The 23,706-nt window shown below is 30.5% G+C and overlaps 1 protein-coding gene across 1 annotated transcript; it reads left to right on the top strand.

Moving 5' to 3' along the window:
* Nucleotides 1-732: 732 nt before the first annotated feature.
* MS1 (RING/FYVE/PHD zinc finger superfamily protein) lies at nt 733-19,153 on the top strand. The gene is made up of 3 exons (XM_079063572.1): nt 733-1,027; nt 1,235-1,511; nt 17,761-19,153. Exons 1-3 carry the CDS (start codon nt 733-735, stop codon nt 19,151-19,153), a joined length of 1,965 nt encoding a protein of 654 aa, XP_078919698.1.
* Nucleotides 19,154-23,706: the final 4,553 nt, after the last annotated feature.

The following is a 23,706-nucleotide window of genomic DNA, read 5'->3' as shown; positions in this document are numbered from 1 at the left end:
AATATATTAAGGTTAAAAATTCCATTTTAAAAAATAAAAATATTATAAATAAAGGCACGGAATATGCAAGTTCTAAAGGTATGAATTTATATAATTGATATAATAAAAATAAAATATTTAAGACAGAACATATAATATAAGTTTAAGTACTGAAAATGTAATTTAAAAAGATCAAAAATTAAAAGAACACTCACTTGACTTTGTAGTTGGGCCAAGGAAACCAACTATATTTTTAGAAATAAATTTGAAAGAGCTCTATTTTTGCAAGACTTTTGTCGTATTAAAAAAAATAAAAAAAAAAAAAAAAAAAAAAACCTTCAAAACACGATCACACGATTTTGCACAACATAAATATAAAATTACCATTCAAGTATTAACTATGTGATGGAGTAGTTGGCCAAGAAACATTGTGTGTCACTCCTAAGATATATGGCTGTGCGCCTCGACTGACCACAAAAATTGTCGGAACCATGCACTACTTGCATGATCAAACGCATGTTTCCTTTAATCTAATCAAAATTCTACAATAACCATGCATGCATCACTTTGCGATAGATTTGCTCAATCACGCACATAGCCACTCGAGTTAATTTCTAATATATGAAATTTTTAGACACACACATCTTTATTTATATACGTAGGCACATCTTGTGTGATCGATCTATACATGTAACTATGTAATATTTCAAGATCCCGTTAAATCAGCTTTGCAGAATTCTTCTCTAGCTAAGCATGTCGTCTTTAGACCCAAGTGGATGCAAGAAAAGGAAGAGGGTAGAGAGGGTGTTTAAGTTCAAGGCGTTTGGTGAACAAGGGTACCCGATAGAGAGTTGTGGCACCTTCCGTGATAATGTGAAAGCCCTTTTGGAATACGGAAATGTTGAAATGGCATTTGTGAATGGAATGACATTTTGGTCCTTTCAGCTTGAAGTCCATCGCCACCCTCCTTCTCATGTCTTGTTATTTGTTGTGGAAGAGTCACTTGAAGCATCACTAAATCGTCATTGCAAGCATTGTATATATGTTGGTAAAGTCATCATCTTTGCTATATAAATCTTGATTTCCACTTAAAAAAAAAAAAAAAAAAAGAAAGAGACTCTAATATATATATATATATATATATATATATATATATATATATATATATATATATATATATATATATATTTCCCATACGAGTATACATGTATAGATACAATAACTAAATGTAGATTTTGGCAACATGAAAGCATAGGGTGGGGAGACCATATGATATGCAATAAGAAGTATCATTTTTTGGTTCCATCAAAGGATACAATGACAGCTTTCTTGAGTTATGAAGGAAATCACAGCAACATAGTAATGGGTAAGTTGAATTTTGTGGAATTAAATGGGCATACAATGCATGGTGTGTTGCACTCTAATGGATTTGGGCATTTGCTGTGTATCAATGGATTGGAGATGGGTTCGGACTTGGCTGGGCACCTTGTCATGGAATTTTGGAATCGTCTTTGTTCCTGCTTGCAAGCCAGGTTAGTTTGAACATTTATGCTCTATTCTATGATATAGGACAATTAATTAGCGTATATAATATTAACTTTAAGTTACACATATTGAGCTCAAATTCCATGATTACTTATTTGCCGGTGAACTAATTAAACAAGAATAGATCAATAAAACAACCATTAGTCAAAAGGTGGCTCTCTTGACTTTATGGAGAAATAATCCAAAGCATTAAAATTTAAACTAGTTTGGTTGTGTAAAAACTCATTTGTCTCATTAAAAAGGTCCATTAATTAATGTTGACATAAATTAACCATAAACCTAGGTCATGGGATATATTTACTATTTAAGCACTTGAAAATTACTACCACATAATTACACATCACCTTAGGCTATAAAGAGTGGTTTTGTGATTTTTACCCATAAGAGATGGCCACATCAGCCCACCTTACCTCCATTAACATCTCACTAGCTTTTAGAAAATGGTATACTCACTAGTGGAAGAGGGAGATAGAGTGAAGAAGAAGAGTGAGATAGAGATTTCCTTTAGCGCTTTGAACTAGAAGAAACCAAATCTTCGTTAAGAAGCCATTTGCGACATTTCTTCAACTCATACCAAACATTCACATAAGGAAAAACTTTTCAGGTTGGTTGCGATTCTTGGTATTGCTCAAGTGTCGCGACAAAGAAATCAAAATCGTTCGCCCCACTCTTGTGAATATTCTTGAGGTTGTTGTGAAATCCTTTGAATTTAGTAGTTGTTAACCTCACGCCACGCAATTTGGAAATTAATTGGTTTTGATACTCATCTTGATCCATTTGTTCATGGAAGATGTTTCGAACGGTTTCCCAAAAACTATCTCCCGTTTGTGCGTTCCTTTTCATCGGTTCTTGGCTAGCCGTAATTCAAGCCTTAGGTAAAGCGGTTCCTTCCACTTCCTCGTTCATGTTGAAATGGGTTTAGGCTTTTTGACTTTTTGCTTTGATTTTTTGGTTGCTCGAATTGTGTTTCTTGTATTAGGAGAAGAAGGGGTCAATTGTGGTTCACAATGAGGTGGTTGCATGAAATCAAGTTGTTGGAAATAATTTTTTTGTTGGAAAGGATGTTGGAAGAGTGCTTGTTGTGAGATAGGAGAGTTTTGAAGAAAATTCATGAAACCACCTTATGGTGAATCCATTCTAGAAAAATTGATGCCGAGTCGTATCTAGCAAAAATTACCCGTCGATATTTCGGGATCGGTTTGTTGGTGGGGTGTTGGATTTTGTTCCATAGTGGGAAAGATGCGAAGATGTTTGAATGTGTGTTAGAAGAAGGAAACAATGGTACGAAGGATATGATTTGAAGTGGTAAATTTATATGGGTAATTTTTTATAATTTTTTTTACATTGTAAGCGTTGTTTAACAACTTAAAAATACCTCAATGCATCAAAATGTATCAACCTTGCTTCTTATTTGTCCATGCCCATTCATTGTGATCTCCATCAAGTGACATAGTCATCGCACCGGGGGTGGTGTGCTTGACCGTGGCCAACCTGCCACCTAAGCTACGAATGGTCCCCTTACAATGTATAGCATATGACCTTATATGTTAAGGATGAATCCAACTCTTCTCCAAAAATGCAATTCTTGCTTAATGATAGGGCTAATTTTAGGCTCATCTTATGCCTTCTGTATAGTTTAAATAAAGTTGTTGTACATCGCTTTGGTGCGATATACAAAACCTTCGAACCCTATTTGTATTCACGCTATCTACATTTGCAATAACATAAGTTAAAACAAAAGAATAAAACACTTATTTGGAATTTAAACAATCGATTGTTTTTCTTATGGGTATAAAAGGGCTTCTTTAGGGTTAGGTTGTCATTTATTTATTCCAAACTCTAAAATGTCGAATCATACGAACATCAAACGACCCACACTTCGAAAAATCTAAATCTATGTCATTTATTATATATTAGAGTTAGTCTAGTTATTCTAATTTAGCATACTTAAAAATTCCATCCAAAGTCTAAAAGTTAGATCTTAGGCCATCATGTGTAATCCACAATGTGCGTACCGTCGTCTTAGCACCACATCAACTTCACTACATCCTTACTCATTTTAAGAAATACACATTACACCACATCACCACTTTTATATAAATAAAATAAATGAAATTTGCAAGAGAGGGAGTGAGAGAGAGAGAGAGATGAATAAGAGAGAGAAAGAAAGAGAAATCAAGATAGAAAGAAAAAGAGAGAGATTGTGGGTGTTCTTAAAGATACCTACTTCACACCACCACCACAAGATTCTTACTCTTATTTGAGATGATCTTCACCATTGACACATAAGTCACAAAGTTTTCACTTCACATAGATATTTAATAGCCTTATATAAGGGTGTAAAGATACATACTTCACACCACCACCACAAGATTCTTACTTTTATTTGAGATGATCTTCACCATTGAGGCATAAGCCACAAAGTTTTCACTTCACATAGATATTTAATAGCCTTATATAAGGTGCACTTCTACCCCTCCAAACTCACTTTCCACACCAAGCCACATCAACTTGTTTTTCTCTTTTTATTTTCATCATCTCATCTCATAAAACAAGTAAACCCATTTTTCTCATTCATCACAAGTCACTCATTTTTTTTATTTTAAAATAATTACAAACTAGTTAAAAACATAAAAAACTAATTCATAAAATATAAAAAACATATAAAACTAATTTACCTAGTAATTAAAGCCATAAATATTATTTTGGTACAAGTTTTTATGTATGAAATACAACTACCTAAATTTTGAGAGAGAGAAAAAAAAACCAACATGTTATGTAACCCGTGACTATCCACTTTAACAATACTATTTTTTTTCGAAGTCAATCCATCTGCAAATTACCCCAAAACCACCCTGCTAAAAAGATGATTCTGTCCACCCTAAATGGTATCAATTTATTAATATTCATTTGGAAAATCCAAATTTATTCACATTATATAGAGATGCCGAGATGCCGATTCGCATAATCCATATAAATTTATTACATCAATTAGATTGAATGTCATGATAATTAAAAAACCTCTTAGTCCAAAGGCACTAAATGAAATCAAAACAGATTTGAAAAAAAAAAAAAACAACAGTGATAGATGTTGTTTGTTAATAATCTTTTATTGATTTGTATAATGATTGAAAATTTGTTGTATCTTATTTAAATGAATTAATTTATTAAGGGGAAAATCATCAAACTTTACAAATACGTGTTGTTTGTTAATAATCGAATGTGTTTACATGGTCGCGGATTTCTTTAAAGTTTTCGAAGTGATAGATGAAAGAACAATGATAAATTACCTACCCTCCTTATTTTCTTCTTACTTAGTGTTCCACCAAGTATTTGTTCTTAATGACAAATTTTAAAACGTGGTTTGTTTATGTAATGATAAAAACGTGGTTACTTTTGATAAAACTTTCAATATTTCGGATTTTTCTAACTTCATAAAAAGTAGTCATATTTCAAAGATATATCTTCAAAAAAATGAATTGAAATTATATATTTTCCCATAAAACAACATTTTAGAATTTTCCATCATACTAAGTTGTAGCATTTTTTTTTTTAATTTCTTAATATATAAAACAGTAGTCACATTTGATATCTTATAAAAGTAATCATTTTTTAATCAAAACTCATCCACAAAAAGATTCAAAATTAGACCAAAATTCGATTTTTTATTACAATAACTCAAGAAATTTAACATTTCCAAGGTGGAAATATGGCAATTAAGAAGATAATTGGTTTGATCATCCATGGTTGCGTGTAACTGCAATGAAAGAAAGACGAGTGAAGAAAGGGAGAATAGGTGGAGTAGCTTCCGTAAATTTTATTATTAAAACTATATGTCAAAATAATTGAAGAAGTTGTTAAGGGACGATGCCAACAGTGATGTTGGAAGTATGAGGTAGTCGACGAGATACCATCAATGGTTTGGGACCAAAGCGACCGGATTTGTTGGGTCGTGAGAGAAAGAAGGGGAGTTCGGAGATGCGGCTATTTATTAATTTGTTTTTTATTTTTTAAAAAATAGGTGTACTTAAATAAATTGTAAAATAAATTAAAAATGATATCAAGGTCATTTTATATGGATCACGGTAGAAATTAAAACTATAATGACCTTCCATGAGATCGGAAAAAATAAAGAAGTTGATATTTTGAGAAACCATACACATCGTTTCATCTATTTTTAATTTATCGTTTACTTTTTAATTTTTTTGATAACTTATAAACAATTTACTATTACATTAAATTCAAATGTTATATTAATTAAAAATAAGAAATAAAAATTACTTAAATATAACATACAATAATTTAGAAACAAAAAGCTTTCTCGCAAAAAAATAATCAAAATTATATGTGATTTCCTCAAATTCAAATTATAAAAGAAGTTATATTATTTGTAATGTAGTTTGCATTTATTGCAATATCTCATTCCCCATTATACAAAAATATAATTATATAGTTAAAATAATAACTCTTAACAAATTAATATTTAATATTTGTACTTAGAAACACAATGTCAGTAGTAAAATCAAACATATAGTTAACCTAATAGTTTTATTAAACATCAAAATCATAAATTATTGATGCTATACATCGATAATTAATAATTTTATAGACTGTTTAAATTTGTGTAAATTATATATTAAATGTATAATGATTTATATATAATAAATAACACAAAGTATGAAAAAAATAATATCTTTTAATAACTTAAAAACATCTATTATAACATTCATATTAAAAAAAACTTATTAAACACTTACAAATCATACAAAAAGAATATATAAAAAGCAACATACATTTGATATATAAAAACACTATTATCTCAATATTCAATCGAACTAATTTTTAACTCTTCATATTTGAATCATAAATCTCTTCAAACACATAAATATTTTTTGTGAACAAATCTTATTTATATACTACTAATATAATATAAGTTATAAAGTGTATAAATAAAAGTAAAATAAAAGTCATTAGTTATTAATAATTAATAATCATAACTTAAATGTTTTTGAGTTATAAGTAAAAAGTATACATAAATTAGACAAGTCTTGAGTTGTAGTGATAATTTAAATAAATATTGTGAATATATATATATATATATATATATATATATATATATATATATTAAAGGATATTGTTTTTTCTTCATTATATAATATATTCATGGAAAAATAAGTTAATAATTTTTTTAAACAAAACTTCAAAAATAGTCCATATTGTCTTAACCGACGACATCTCGTCTTTCAACCTCATCGATGAATCAACCCTAGGCAAAAAGGGTGTTAATGTTGTTTTCGTAGACCTCCCTGGTCCTGGGTTTTCCGATGCGTTTGTAACAGTGATAGCACATAAGCCGATTAGGGGTTTTGGGAGGCTCGTTGAGATGTATAATGAGATCAAAGAAAAAGGCATATTTTGGGGGTTTGATTAGTTAGTCGAGAAAAGGGTATGCAAATTACGATTACAAAGAAAATGAGATATGTATGTCAAAAGTAGAACATCTAAAATCGATTGAATTAGGTCTAGAGATCGGTAGGCTTTGGCAACAAGTAATCAACACAATGGGTTTGAAATCGGTTAATTTGCTTCTTCACGATTCAACATTAAAATTATGAGCAAATAGGGTGTTTCTAAAAATATAGGGTGTGTAAGTAATATAAACCTTCTCGATAGTATATCAAACCACACAAATTTTTTTTTTTGGTTTTGAAATGGCCAGTTGTTAGAGAGAGGTTGTTTTGGGTTTTGGTTTCATTTTTCAAAATGTTATTCAGACTTGTTGTTTGAAATCAGTTGGTAGGTTTGATTCACAAAGTCATAGACTTCTTCTAAAGGGTAGAAATGGAAAGAAATTGGTTGTTGGAATGGGGAAGAAGATGAATTATAGTTTTGAATTTCTCGAATGGGGTGAACTTGAAGGTGTGAAAGATTTACCAATGCAAATGCTTTGGTTTAGTGACTAGTTGGAATAATGGGTGGAACATGGACGACATGTCACCAGAGTGCTTTCTCAGGTGACTTTGTTACATATTTTGGTGGTAGGGTTGGTCTTAAAAAATACCATGTGGTAGGATTAGTATGTCGATGAGGGAGAGAGGTGGGGGTCAAAAGTGAAGACAACATAAAGGGTCTAGTAAATAAATATAGATAGAGGGGGTAAAAATGTCCCTTTATAAGGATTTAAGAGAACACGGTTGGACTAAAACCGCAATAAAATTCATATTTTGGACCAGTGGTATTAGTCCAAAAAATTTTGTACCAAAATGACAATTTTCGAAAAACCACATGGACTATTTTGGCAGTTTTGTATTTTTTTATGTTTAAAATTAATAAAGGTTGTTTAAATTATATATGAATCAATTTTCTTTATTTGATATATTATACAAATTTCATAATAGGTATTCCATAAACATATTTAAGAACTCATTTCAACTTTCATACAATCTCATACTCCATCACTCATTCCAAAAACAATTGTTATCACTCTACATCACATTTCTTTGTAGCCCTCATCTCTTAGATCATATCTCATATGGGTGCATCTATTATGACGGAGGGAACTCATCTTTCCTAACCATCCAACCCTTTTGCCATCTATGTGTCATATCATGTTTTTTTTTCTCTCCCCTCACTTTCATTTTTCCTAACCTCTAACAAAATGAATCCATTTTTTTCCAACACTCTCCCATTGTACAAGTACTGAATCATATATGGTACAGGTTGAGAGATTACACATAGAGAGAAAAAGGGAGTGGGTTGAGAATGCTTCCAGTCCTACCGAACCCTCACTCCATCTTCACGAAAGGGAAGTACTTACGGTACCATGGGTATCGCCCCACTAGCCACAACCATTCATCACATACCGTTCACCCTTACACATTATATATATATATATATATATATATATATATATATATATATATATATATATATATATAGGCTAGGTTAATTTGTTTCTTACATTTATTGTGTGCTAGAATGCACCAATAAGAATTTAGTAAAATTAAATAATTATTTAATTAAATAAAGATAGATATTAAATAATTTCCATAATTGTATGTATATTAAATGATATCCATAATTATAATTCTCCTTTTATAGAAACAATTAAATTCGTCATTAATGTCAACAATAACATTCTTTTAGAATGAATTCGCATCTATGTTTTTTTTTGTATGGATTCGTGTTTTGTTTCAGGACCAACATGTAACACTATACCCCCTAACCAATGGAGACCAACATGTAACACTTTAACTTATTTGTTGTTATTTCATTAATGGAGACCAACATGTAACACTATACCCCCTAACCAATGTACGTCTTAAACATCAATCACCTAATAGAATACATGATTCTAAAACCCTAATCCATTATTCTCCTTCTTGTTCTTCTTCTTATACACCATATAGGGTCTTCTGAAATGACTTATTCTTCAATCATTAGAGCATAAACTTAGAAATAAATATTTAAATATAATTATGACATTGTAAGGATGAAATTCCTCTATTTACCTCATTTCTCAAGGTTGATTTCACAAGACGAAGTTTGATTTCAAAGGTTGTCTCAAGGTTGTTTTCACAAGGTCTAATGATATGTTTATTTAAACAGTATATAAGGATAATTTTACAAGTAAATTGCTATTTTTGACCTTTAAACCCATTTTGTCCAAGTATGTTGCACGTAAGTTAGAGTGGGTTAGGGTTACTAGTTGGTAACCAACTCCATCAATGATATAAATAAATATATTTCTATGTTTTAGACTTAAAACCTTTTTTTTTCAAAATAAACATAACTTTAAAATAAAAAGGCTATGTAGCTCCTATTTAGTGTATATACGCTAAGTTGATATTACATATCGAGAACCTGGGATGCCACATCGTAATGATATTTGTGGGTTCTGTTGAAGCCTTTGTGTTGGTTTTAATCAAGTTTGCTGGTCTTGCAATTCAAGTCAAGTTCAAAGGGGTACATGGGATTGGATTTCTATAACAAATCTTCATCAATATATAATATTTTGTAAAAAAAATAAAAAAATCTATCTGATTCTACATAGTACCGTGGCGGTGGCATGGGAAGTGAATGTGAAGTGGATGTGATGTAATGTAAATGGTGTGTGGTATTTAGGTTGGAGAGACTGATAACACTCTTAGCACGTTGCCACATATGATTTTTTAGTTTTTTTTTTGTGCCACATAAGTTTAGCATGTCTAGCATAAAAAAGGTAGGGAGTGGAAGTGTGACAATTTAATAGGTTTAATTTTGAAGAAAAAAAATTAATATATATATATATATATATATATATATATATATATATATATATATATATATATATACTTTCTCTCTCATATCTCCTCTCCCTACATCCATAGCAACTCGTTCTTATCATCCTCTTTAGCACAAGGTAAGGAGTTGTGTAACATCCTTAACACCTCCCATTCCATATAGCCTTATAAAGAAAAATAAAAAAATAAGGTAATAAAGAAAAAGAAAAAAGAGCGGCAAATTAGTCATTTTATAAATCCTTGTACTTACGTTAATTTCTAAAAAAATTAGACATAAACACTTACGATGCAATGTTTTCAATGTTTTCAGAATATAAAAAGAATCATAATAAAAATAATAACAAAACCACTTATTATTGAGTATTTTGCAAACAATATTGACCATATGTATAATTTTGTCAACAAAATATCAATATGGAAAATTGCGATTAATTGCTTATTTTGGCATTTATGAAATTTCTTTCCATGGATTTTATTTTTGAAACATAAATCTTGTTTATTAAAAATAGCATGGCTAAAATTTCAAAATTACCAAAGTACAATGCATATATTATATTCCCATTATATAGATAATATACGTCTAGTGACTTAATCATTTGTAAATGTGTACACTTAGTTTTTAATTGAAAAAAGAAAAATACATATAGCCAATTCAAAAGACATAAAAGATTATCTATATACCATCAATCACATCAACATTCAATCATTAAGTTCTCGATCTAGCTAGCATGTATAGTAGAAGCATCACTTGTCAACATCTTCTCAACACACACACACATATATATATATATATATATATATATATATATATATATATATATATATATATATATATATATATATATATATAATCAAACAAAATGTAACATACAATACTTAAACGAATAATTCAATTATTTTCAAATCGTAGTTTTTGACAATATTGCTAAAAGACCACTTTTAACAAAAAGGAAAATATAATATTAATATAAGTAAATTAAAATATACTATTTTATACAAATCCTGCATTAAGATATTAAAAACATATGTTGTCAAATAAAGCTTTAAATATTATATTAATAGGTATATGAGGTCCACATCACATGAATGTGGGTGATGGCACATTTAGGATGGGCCGTAGTTTTAAACATATAAAATCAATTTATAAAATATTAAAAATATATAAAATTAATTCATATGCTAATTAAAAATATATAAAACTATTTGGTTACAAGTTTTTAAACATAAGATACCACTAAAACAAGAGTGAGAATAGAGAGAGAGCGGGTTGCACAAACACAAATGCTTTTATCGGGTTACCGGACTACACTCGGAACCATCACAATGGTGGTATCGATGGTTCCACTGACTTCCTTCTCTATTTTTTTTTTTTAAGTTATTGGTTTTATTTGTATTAGTATTCCCATTTTGAATTATAAAAATATAATATATTTAAATCCAAAGATAACGAACCAAAAACGAATATAAATTAAATTTATAGTTTTTTTTTCCTTAAATTTTTCTTATCAATATTAATATTGGGAATCAAAAAGATGTCTTACATTCGAATAACACGTCTTTATATTTGAGGTAATTTATTCTTTTTAATATATATTAATAAAAAACAATTATTCATACAAGTCAAAAAGACAAAAGTGATCTCTTTTAAGATGTAAAGTATATTAAAGTAATATGTTTGTTTGGATACTAATAATTAAAAGATACAAGTCATTTGTGGTATATGCATATACAAAATGCCAAATACAATTTATTTAAATATATAGATATTTTAATGACCCCTGAACCACATTAAAAAATTCCTGACGTGTTTCATTTTATTATTCTCAGTATTCTTCAAATATTGATAAATTAATATTATCATAAATTATATTATTTAAATGCGATTATCATTTTTTTTAGACTAATTTGTCATAGCTTAGGCAAGTTGAAAGGTTTTTGTATATAAATAATATCTTTTTATATTTTTTTAAAATTTTTTTTAGAGAAAGAATTAGTAGTATTTATATATAATAATCTTATATGAATATAAAGATAGTAAGAAGAAAATGTAAAATACTATTTAATTTTTTCCACAGCAAAGTAAAAGTTAATCAAGTTTGAAATCGAATATCTTCTCACCTTCATTTGTTACTTTTTCAATTTATCCATAAAATCCATACTCAACATTTTATAAAAGTCTTAATTAGAAACATAACCTTAAAATCAATAAGATACAAAACTTTAAATAATTATCTAATACATGTCAAAACGCATGTCTGAAAAGATTGTACGAGTAATCTTGTCATCAAAATTTAAGTTTTATTTCACAAAAAATACAAAATTATTATCATCTAATTATTATTACAATAATTTTAATGTTTAACTAAATGACATCTCAAATAACTAGTATTTTTTTAGTAATTTTAGAAATCAATTAATTTATTTATATCTATCTAAAATGTTATACAAAAATCATTTTATTTAATTAGTTGTTCTTTATATATTCATTATATCTAAAACATTACAAACAAACGAGAATATAATATAAGTATTATTATGTAAAATCGTTAATTCATATAAATAAAATACAAAAAGTTATTACGTTATAGTTATAAAAAATGTTGAAAATATTATAAGGTTATCATAAAATTTGTATTTGATAAATGACATGTAATTAATAATTAATAGAAATAATTAAAAATAAAATTAATAGGGTAAAATTAACTATATGTTTCAGTGACATTAAGTAGTCAATTAAAAAACACACATTATAATTAACTTTAAAAAAATCTCCCATTAAGATGTTGTAATCTCATACTTTTTTTTTTCTTATTGGAAGAGTTGAATCGTTATATACATACATTATACCTAATTTTCTAAGCTAGCAAAAGTATATATAAAAAAAAATACTAAGAATCAGAAAACAATAGTTATATCTTTTATATACCATACACAATATTGTCGAAAAGAGTACCATTTTTTGGCTTTTGTGTATAAAAAGAGGTGAATTTCTGAACATCTAAACTATCCACAAGAGCACATATATAACTATATTAAACCCCTTCTTTTGTAAAGCATTTAGACCGGTAACTCATCTAGAACCATCAATAACATGCTTCATAGAAGCAACAAAAAAACCACCCTAACTCATCTAGCTCCTAAACACGTTCATAATTTAAAATCTGAATGACTAAAACGGAGAAGAAGTCCTTAGGGGTCCATCTCAAACCGCAGGTTAAAAAACCGTAGCTCTACATTCTAGGTTATGTCTGAAGAACAAATGAACAATTTTTTTTAGAACGAAAGTAATATTATATTAAATAATAAACAAGCAAGAAAGTAGATATAATACAAAATCAATGGTTAGTCTCTAAGTTACAATACAATATGTGAATGATTTAATATGGTCGTATGGAAGTGACAAAGCATCAGAACCCGACCTGATAGGTACATTTTCACGTTTAGAAAAAGATATTGATAGGAATTGATATGTCTGTGAAGATGTGGACTACCTTTATCTTGGAATTTCCATTGGTTTGAATATGGATCTAAAGAATAGATACATACGATAATTGATATATTTAAGAAGAAAATGTCTACATAGAAACTTAAAATGCTTTCCAGTGGTGGTCATTTTATGATTCTTAAATATATTGTTGGGGCACTTGGAGTCTATTGTATGCCTATTTTTCTTATGCCAAATACCATGAAAATTAATTTGGAAAGACACTGTTCATGTTTCTTTTTGGGAGGAGATGGCGACAACTGGAGAATTTCTTGGGTTAAATGGGATGTGGTTCTTGAGTTTAAAGAAAGGGAGGGGCTGGTATTGGAAACTTTGAAGGTTTTAACCATGCACTTCTTTATAAATGGCATTGGTGTCGACATCTTACGCACAAAAAAATGATTTTGTGGATGAATGTGATTAAAGGGAATAAGAGATACATGATTCAGATGTTGGGAGTTTAGAAACCAGAGCAATGAAGTGTGTGTCATTAGATACTGGGTTCTTAGAATCAAATGAACAATAAAGGGCATTATTCCTTATTTAGTTTGGTCAAAATGTGTTGGAGATAGAGTGTGTACATTGTTTTGGAAGATGTGTGGATGAGCCTATTTCTTTAAAAACATGGTTTGATACGCTATATAGAACTGAAAGAACAAAATATTTCACTATTAAATATCATTGGAGCGACCATACATGGAATTGGAATTGCAGACTACAAGTTAGAGGGGGTGTTGAAAGGTCTTAATTTGGAGAGTTGCTTTAGATACTTGTTGAGTTCCAATCGAGTATGCATAGTTATACTTGGTATTCGGAGTTGGCTAATTCTGACACATTTACAACCATGACATGAGAAGAATTATAGATGAGTTTATTTTTCTGAATGGAAATGGCTACTATATGGAACTGATTTTTTTTCCTATGAAAGTAAACATCTTTATGTGGAGACTTTTACTCAATGTCTCCCAACGAGGGTTAACTTGATGAACAAAAGCATGATGTTCCATCGTTTTTTTTTCTCGTTGTGACTTTGATGATACAAAAGATAAGATGCATTTATTCTTGGAGTGTGGCTACACTTTTCCATACTATTTTTAAATGGATGGACCTTCCTATCCTGAATTTCAACTCAATTATAGAGGTTCTTCCACCATTATTACTACTTCCAAAAAGTTAGCATTGTAAGCGATTATTTGCACTATCTGGTGGGTTATTTCGTGTTTTAAAAATTCGATAGTTTTTGGGGAAAAGAAGTATCATAAGGATTTTATGTTTGATTCGATATGAGATTATCCGTTTACTTGGTAGGGTAGTAGAAATCAAAAAGTTGTTATTCACTGGGTTATTATATTACAAAATCTAGTTAATTAATGTCATCCTCTTGTAATTTTTTTGCTAGTCGGTTTTGAATAATAATGTTGTTAAAGAAATTATGAAGCCTCCATTCCTCCCTTGGCTTATAATGACAATCCCACATCCACATACCATGGTTGATGTAAGAACTGACCATACATCCCTTGTTCCATTTCAATCACAAAAGTGTAGGGTACCGATCTTGAGACAAGGAATCTCCTAACCAAATGTCTTCCTAAATTTAAGTTAAACTGTAATTGCCAAAAAATTTATGAAGATACACCATAAATCAAAATCTTTAGTTTTAAGTGTTTTTAGCGATAAATTTCTTCGAAAAATTGATCAAGTTTCTATATTTTAGTTTTATTTTATGATATTTACTTTGGTTTTAATTTGGTTATAACTAGGAACCTGTTAATTGCATTTGCTTTGGTTTTAATTTTGGTGGGGTTGGCCGGTGATTGGTGGTGGCTGGTGTATGGTGAGCCTTGTAGTTCTTAAAAATGGTCGATAGGCGGTAGCTTTGATAAAATGACTACGTAAATATAAGCGAACACATTATGAGTGTGTTCGACAAAAATAACTGGTAGCGGGTAGTTTGTAGCGGGTAGCGGGTAAATTCTATCTGGTAGCGTTTTGTTAAACGCTACGTGAAGTAGCATTTGGAACGTTTTGTTTAAACTAAACGCTAGAAGCTTGTAATGCCAAACGAGGTTTTCTATTCAAAACGGAGCGTTTTGTTAAACGCTAGAAGCTAGAAGCTCTCAAACGCTCCGTGCCGAACACCCATTATATATTATTGGATGTCATGATGGATGCAATATAATATTTTAAATACTACTTTTTAGAGTTGTAATCCATTCTAATAAGGTAACAAATCATAGAAAAAAAATATTGACTTAGGTCGGTATAATTCAAAGATAAGTAACTTCGAAAAATTTAAAAATTATTGATCATTATTTTAAGACATTACCCTAAAAATTTATGGTAAACAATTTTTATTAACGGAAATGCTTAATCTCTCTAATATATTACAGTAGAACCTCTATAATTTAATACTAGATAAATTAATAATCTCGATAAAATTAATAATTTGTCCGGTTCCAACTTGAGACCAGTACAAAATTGGACCCCAATTGATAAAATAATAAAATAATACTCCCTCCGTCCTAAAATTATAGTCCATCTTTCCTTTTTGGTTTGTCCCAAAATAATAGTCCATTTCTAAAAATAAATAACATTTTTACCAAAATACTCCCTCATTATTATTTAACCAACTAAGCATTTAATGGAACATTAAATGCAAAGTAAGGACAAAACTGTTATTTTATTAAATAAAGTTAGTGGTAATTAATGCTTTTCTTAATATGTGTGTTTTTTGTCTGTGGACAATAATATTGGGACGGAGAGAGTAATTTTTTTGAAATCCCAATATAAATATATTGGTCCCAGCGAAACTATACATTAATAATTACTAAAATATTCTAAAATTCTAGAATTATCTAGTAAAATGTGAATCTATAGTCACTTTTTTTTTTTTTTTTTTTTTTTTTTTTTTTTTTTTTTTTTTTTTTTTTTTTGTGAACTTCAAATCTATATTAAATTAGTCTTTAAATCTCCAAATTGCACTTAAGAGTTGAGACATTGTATTCTCGAATTACAACAAAAAGTTGTGAAGAGTTGTTGCCTCTTGCAATGCTTCTTTTCGAATGACCGGTTCCAAAGGTACCGAATCATCATCAACTTCATCATCAACCGAAGTTTGAATGGTATCCGTGATAATTTCTTCAATGCTTTGAACCTCGTAACATTCATTATTTTCACCTGGATAACCCAACAACTCATTCACATGTATTTTTGTGGCGATAATGCATTCCCGTAATCAAGTTCTCTTTAAATTAATAATTTATTAACTTATCGATATAATAATATTTTTCTAAATTAATAAAATATGTCAGTCCAACATTATTAATTTATAGATGTTTTATTGTAGTCTTATAAGCATCCATAATATATGGTTTAATGGAAAATTACAAACCTAGTTGTCATTCAATAAATAAAATGCTATCATTATGAGATGTCATCTTAATATATAATCTTCATATATAATGAATGTGAAATTTAATAGCCATTGAATTCATAAATAAAAAAAGGTCCTCTGATTCTTAAATAAAAGTTTTAAAATATGTTTCATTGAATTAAATAAAAGTTTAAAATATGTTTCATTGAATTTTGGTATAGTTCAATGCATTATGAACAAAAATGATAACGAATAATGATGTGATAATTTGTTGAACTCTAAAAGATTTAATATATTGTGGATGCCCTAAAAATTTTCAACTGACCAAGCTCACACGTGTGGACATTGTTTTTAAGTCACTAGTTTACTAAAAAAAAGTTTTCTAATAATTTTATTTTGGCATATATTTAATATAAGTATATTTAATATTATAATTTCAGTAAATTTTCAATAAAATTCATTATTTGCTTATTATTCTGCATCATTATAAAATTTCCATAATATTGAATTTTGCCAAAAAATTTCTTTGGTTCTTATGACCACGTAGAATATAAGTTAGTGTGTATGTAACTTACATATATAAGCATTAGCAATAAAAAAATGTAGTTTTTCTAGTAAAATTGGTTATGATAAAACTAATCTGTGTACATATATAACAGACTTCATATTAGTAAATGAACTGGTGATAAAACGTAAATTTTATAAAAGAAATGATAAAAGATAAATCCTAAAAGACTCTTATACATGTTTCTAAGTTGCATGTTACATATCTTATTTAGTTAAACTCATTCGTTAGTATTTATTAAAATGCGTTGAACTATATTTAATACTAACATTTGAAAATAATTGTGTGTACTTAAAACTGTTCTAAGAAATTGGACAAGGCTTATGTATTGTCCCATTTTAGTTGTACTTCAAAAAACGTTCTAAGCAATTGGATCTATATTACGACAACATTATCATCTTATATATTGTTGATAAGTTTTCCTTCTTAAATAGATTTATTTTTGAATTTTAGTCTTCATCATCTATGTGCATGAGTTGCACCCTCCTCTTGGTTCTAGGCTAACTTGTTCTTTATATATCTGCAATTGCAGGAAAGTTAGCTTGATTGATTTGGCAAAGCATAAAAGCATGGATATGAGGCTTCTTCATGGGGTAGCATATGGGCAATCATGGTTTGGTCAATGGGGTTACCATTTTGGTCGTGGAAGCTTTGGTGTGACACAACAAATGTATCAAAAAGCTCTCGATGCTCTCCAAAACATTCCTCTATGCATCATTGCTCAAAACATTGGCACTTCAAATATGGAGATACCACTTCTGTTATCTAGATACCAAACTCTGTCTAGCCGTTCATTGGTAACCCTTAGTGATCTACTACGTTTCATGTTAGACCTCAAGTCAAGGCTTCCCAAAGAGAGTACTCTACATACATACAACCCTGGGATTTTGGTTGAGAATTCTTGTCGATGGTCACCAAAACGTATTGAAATGGCTGCTCGGGTGATTGTTGAGTCGTTAAAGAAAGCGAAATTCAGATGGGTTTCAAGGCAAGAAGTTCGTGATGCTGCACGTGCGTATGTTGGTGACACAGGTTTGCTAGATTTTGTTCTCAAATCTTTAGGGAACCATGTTGTTGGGAAGTATTTGGTCAGACGATGTTTGAATCCAGTGACCAAAGTTTTAGAGTACTGTCTAGAAGACATTTCAAATGCTTTCCCTAATCAAGAAGAGTTCATTACAAATGACTCCAAGTTGAAGACTCGGTGCAAGATCTCCAGGGTTCAACTTATGAGTGACATGTTTTGCATCTATAGACACATACTTAAAGGTCAAACAAAAGACATGGATACCACAATAACATCTACAATTTCACTTGCTTCCAGAATAATCCTTGATTCCAAGTACTTTGTTAAAGATTACAACAAAGAAACACCTTTGAAACTTGAACCAGAAATGGGAGAAAAATCAAAACTTTATTGCACCATCACAATACAAGACAATGAAGAGATCAACAGTCATCAGGAGTGCAGAAAGAAGCTAGTTACTACACCATACGAGACCATCATGCTAAGAAACAATGCGACATTCAATGATCTTGTAGACGAAGTTGAGAAAAACTTTAAGGAGATATATTGGGGATTAAAGAGCTTCATGTTTGGGTCCATAATGAACTTAAATCCAAAGGGATCTGATCAGGTGTTTAGGGTAACGAGAACTGGTAGCAGACTTGTTTTCCAAGGTAAACTGGTTGAAACAGGAATGAATCATGAAAGTATATATGAAAGTGGGCCGAGACAAAGCTTTATTGTGGATTGTGCTTGTGGAGCAAAAGATGACGATGGTGAACGAATGGTTGCATGTGATATTTGTGAAGTCTGGCAGCACACACGGTGTTTGAAGATACCAAACAATGAAGAAATTCCAAATATATATGTTTGCAGCCGATGCGAACAAGATATTTTAGTGTTACCAGCACTACCATAGTTACAAAAGTAGCATACCAATCTTACTTGATAATACATTCAATTATTATCTATAATTACGCCAATGTTTGTTTTCCACTTCAACGCTTTTGTTACATTATTCCACCCAAAAAGTATATCATAAACTTGCGTATAGTGCATTTTCTTTTTGATGCAATGGGTTGAGATTGACAATTGAAAAACAAAGTGCAAAAAAGCAAATAGAATGCAAGAAACAATTTCTTGATGTAAAGAAAATAATACATGACTAATACATATACTATAGGTGTTTAAGACAAAAATGTATAACTCACAAAGTATTAACTGCATAACTAACACTTGATTTAAAGAATGTATATCGAACACGAGATCTTTGCACTAGATATGGCTCTTGCCTCTTTGACTATCACATGTGAACGTTGTATGATATATGTTGGAAAATTGGTTTTAACCTCCGTGATACATTCGTTTTGGTATATCACACGCCTAGATCAGATTTAACGTGGATGAGAAATTGTATGTTAAAGTGAGATGTATGGAAGAAGTTAACAAAAGGTGTTAATGAGTTTTATTTCATCACACATGGGTACTTTCTTTTGGAAATGAGAACCGAATTGGATTGGGTTCACTGAACTTGTGTGTGTGCACCCCTTCTCAAACACTATATCAAATAACCAAGCTTATTGATTAGTTCAGAGAATTATGTCTTGTCCACCTTGAGAAATATTCAAAAGACAAGGTTGCAAAATATATAGATTTATTCCCAATCATAAATTTTCAAAATATCCAATTTTTCTTCCTATTTTGCACGAACAGTCAATATCTTAAGTTCAAAACAACTTGATATATAAATTCAAATATTTGTATTAATGATCTTTTATATTGCAAACATAGTTTATGTGAGATACCAAAAGGAATTTCCCAAGTGGAAATGATCTTCTCTATTTCAAACATAGTGTATGTGAGACACAACAATCCCTGATACGAGACATCTTTATTTCAAACATAGTAAATGTCAGTGATCTTTACTATTATCACCATAGTTTATGTGAGAGATAAAAATTCTTTCCTATTTATTTTTGTCATGATCACAAATATGGCCATGGAAGAATGTCGTTGTATGTGTCCCAAGTCTCATGATCTGCTGAGTCGTTCGAGCACAACCCATGAGTTGATGCATATAACAATGTTTATGGCTGACTCATATGTATAGCCACGTCTATGTTTGGAAAGGGTTATTTTCTTTTATCTTTTAAAAAGAAAACTATCAGTGGATATCCAATCTCGTTACTCTTAACGGGTATCAGGGATGTGTTCAATTTCATCCCCTTATGAACATCAATGACTAGGTTCATCCTCATCCCCATGACAAACCACTAAAAAATATTTGTAGCACCTTTATTGCTTAACCACTGATCATCCACTAACAATGTTTCACTTGCCACTGACAAACATGCCTCTTCAGTTCTTAGCAGGCGAGAAGATTTAAAAGAGCCCCTTGACAGTTGTCACACCAATTTCGGTAATCAGTGCCTACTTGGGCGGCTAACACTAAATCAAACAATGGAATCAATCTTATCTCATCGGGAACCCTAATCTCCCCCATATCCTTTTATTCAATATTTCTTGAAGATTCTATCTTTTCGTAAATTTTCAAGAACTTCTAGTGCTCTCAGCAAGAAACCCTAACAACAATTTCCATGGTTACCGTCATGTTTCATCCCGAGCAGAACTTGATCCCTGCCTTAACAACACCTCGTTCTCATGTCACAATCAAAAAATCGAATGAAATTGAAAACTTTGAAATACCTTCTCGAGTTACTAGCACTAGATTTAAGGATTGGTACTCTCAATGGAGGACATTGACCGGTAACCATCAATGTCAATCATATGTGGGATGCACTTCAATTTCTCATCTATGATCCATTATATCCTTTTCAAACAAATTAGGAGTTGCACACAATTCTACCTGCCATTAGGTATGATGTGAACAAAAAAATGAACTGACCTAATCTCCTCAAACAATTATATATGCAATTTACCTGGAAATCTTGTTGGTACAATCTCCATGTGTATTTCTTTTAAAACTAGTGGACTGGATCAGTTAAACACCATGAAGATGAACATCTTGTATGCTATGTGCTATGGCTACAACATGGATTTCACAAAATGTTCTTTGATCAAATTGATATGCTCCTAAAGAAATCCCCAAATCTCCAGTCTAACGTTCCATTTCCTAGAGTCCTGTCTCTATCCCTTAAACAAGCCCTTTGGTCAAGTCTCTCCTATAAAACTCTTCAAGAATCCTTACTGAGAGCCAAACAACTAAATCACAAGATGTTTGAGTCACCTCCTACTGACATAGACCCCTTACTCATAACCTTCATGCACATATGGATTAATCGTCCATTTCAGCCTATACCTCTAGTCAAAAATACAATGGAAGATATTGATGAAGAAGAAGATGATGATGATGATGAAAATGATGGAAATGATAGTGATGATAACACTGATGATTACGATGCAAAATCCCATTAGGGCTCAAACGAGGGATCAAATGCTGATGCTGAACAACCACGTCCAACAGTTGTGTCTAAATATGGTGACAATGCTTCCATTTTTATTTCTCCTCCCATAAATAGGCATACCTACTTCAACGTCTCAGATGACACTTATCCAAATTAGTTGGAGCACTAAAAAGATCACCAAGAGGAAAACTCTCATCCCCTAGCAAAATCATCAAGATCTCAACCACTTATGAATCAATCAGGAATTCTAAATCAGGCTAAGGTATATATGGAACATATTGTACAACCACTCAGATCAACATCACCTACACCCAGATTACCATCCCTTACTCCAAGATCACCTCCACTATTTACTACTCCCTCATTTTCCTTATATTCTCTAGATACATACTCAGGGGATTCTAAACCTATGAATAACTCTCAAAACACCAAGCCCCTCCATAATACCCACATCCCTCCCATCCATGCTTTTTTTTTGCCACAACTGGTGAATAGGTGATAAGTGCATTTTATTTACTTCCTTTTATAGTTTATTTTCGAATATTTTATTATATTTTTAGTTATTGTTCGTGCATATTTTCCCTTTCGTTGTTTTATATCTATTTCAACTACTTTCTAGTTTTTATTTCATGTTTGATTGCAACTATTTAGAAAACTAGAGCAAAGTAGGGGATATTCAGAAGACAAACCGAGCGCGAGCGAATGATCGATATTGTTGGGGCCTATCGAAGAGATTTGTATTGAACACTAATGTCATTAGAATTTACTATGAAAATTATATGAAACAAAATTTGGACTTGGTGGATTAAAAAATGGAATCAAATGGACTAAGAAATTGATGGATCTTTGAATGATATTTGGGTCATGGAATCTTTGGACTTATATTTATTTTGTTATGGGCTAAGTAATGCGTCAAATGGGATTTAGGATAATTCAAGAAAGTCAAAGCTAGAAGACAAAGAAGACCAAAGAGGAAAGGGAGAAAATCTGCTCCATTCGCGATTAGCACACCTCACGAGGTTGCATGAGAATTTTCAGCTGACCTCACACAACCACGTGACTCCTGTAAGGGCCTTTCCGAATTTTTGCTTCTAGTGGATATTTGAGGGTAATTTGGCGAGCACTTTTCAACACTTTGGATATCAGATTTGAGAGCACTTTCTCTGGAGATTTTGAAGCTTTGAAGAACACATGAAGATTAGGATTTTCATCTTGTTTTGCTTGGATTACGTTAGGATTTTTCATCCATGTTAGGCTAACTTTATCTTTGGTTGATGTTGGTTTAACCCATGGATGATTAGTTATTTTGAAGATTGTTATGAACCTTGGTTGCAGTTTATGGTAGTATTTTATAGTCAAACAATTTTATGTTTGTTTGTTTTTAATCATGAGTTTAGATGAATAAATGTTTAATTAGTTGGATAATTTCTTGGCTATGTAATAGATCTTCAAATTAGTAAGGAACAATGTTTTGTGTTTGTTTTCATTTCACCTAAATCATGAAAGTATGTCCTCCATAATGGTAATGTAAGCATTTTGATTACCTTTTGGACTTGGCGCCTCTTAAAACCTAATGCTAATTGATTTTCACAAATTACATGCTTCATTAATTTTGTGACTTTGATTAAGGAAATGTATTATGAGCTTCTCTAGCCATTTTAATAATAAAGAAGAGTTTAGATAATTTATTCTTATAAATCACTATAGCCAAGTTAAATGAAATCACAAGTATTGTACCATAACATCTAATGATAAATTAACTACATATCCATGTGGTGAAGGCCAATGTCAACCATCTTTTTCTCATTGATTTGAATCAAAATCTTTTTCTTGTTTAATTGCAATTTCCAAGTTTTAGTATAACTTAGTTTCCATAAAATAACCAGAAGACTGAAACCCCCATTTTTATGTTTATTGGCATTTTATGAGTGTTTTTACAAATATATTTTATAGAGTCGCAGATTAAAACAATCTCCATGGATTCGATCCCCTTGCTATTATATACTATCTAGTGTGCATTTTTTAGGGTTATTTATTTGTTGGCCTC

Source organism: Lactuca virosa, chromosome 8, assembly GCF_052849685.1.
Source record: "Lactuca virosa cultivar CGN04683 chromosome 8, Lactuca_virosa_CGN04683_v6, whole genome shotgun sequence".
NCBI classification, from domain to species: Eukaryota; Viridiplantae; Streptophyta; class Magnoliopsida; order Asterales; family Asteraceae; genus Lactuca; species Lactuca virosa.
Note: the sequence above shows the minus strand (reverse complement) of the source record. Positions and strands in the feature narration are given on the sequence as shown.

What these genes read in the sequence shown, in the direction of transcription:
- MS1 (XM_079063572.1), top strand. Translation starts at nt 733, where the DNA reads ATGTCGTCTTTAGACCCAAGTGGATGCAAGAAAAGGAAGAGGGTAGAG. An exon ending in CAAGCATTGTATATATGTTG is followed by an intron (nt 1,028 to 1,234) that starts GTAAAGTCATCA and finishes ATGAAAGCATAG; the next exon opens with GGTGGGGAGACCATATGATA. An exon ending in TGTTCCTGCTTGCAAGCCAG is followed by an intron (nt 1,512 to 17,760) that starts GTTAGTTTGAAC and finishes CTGCAATTGCAG; the next exon opens with GAAAGTTAGCTTGATTGATT.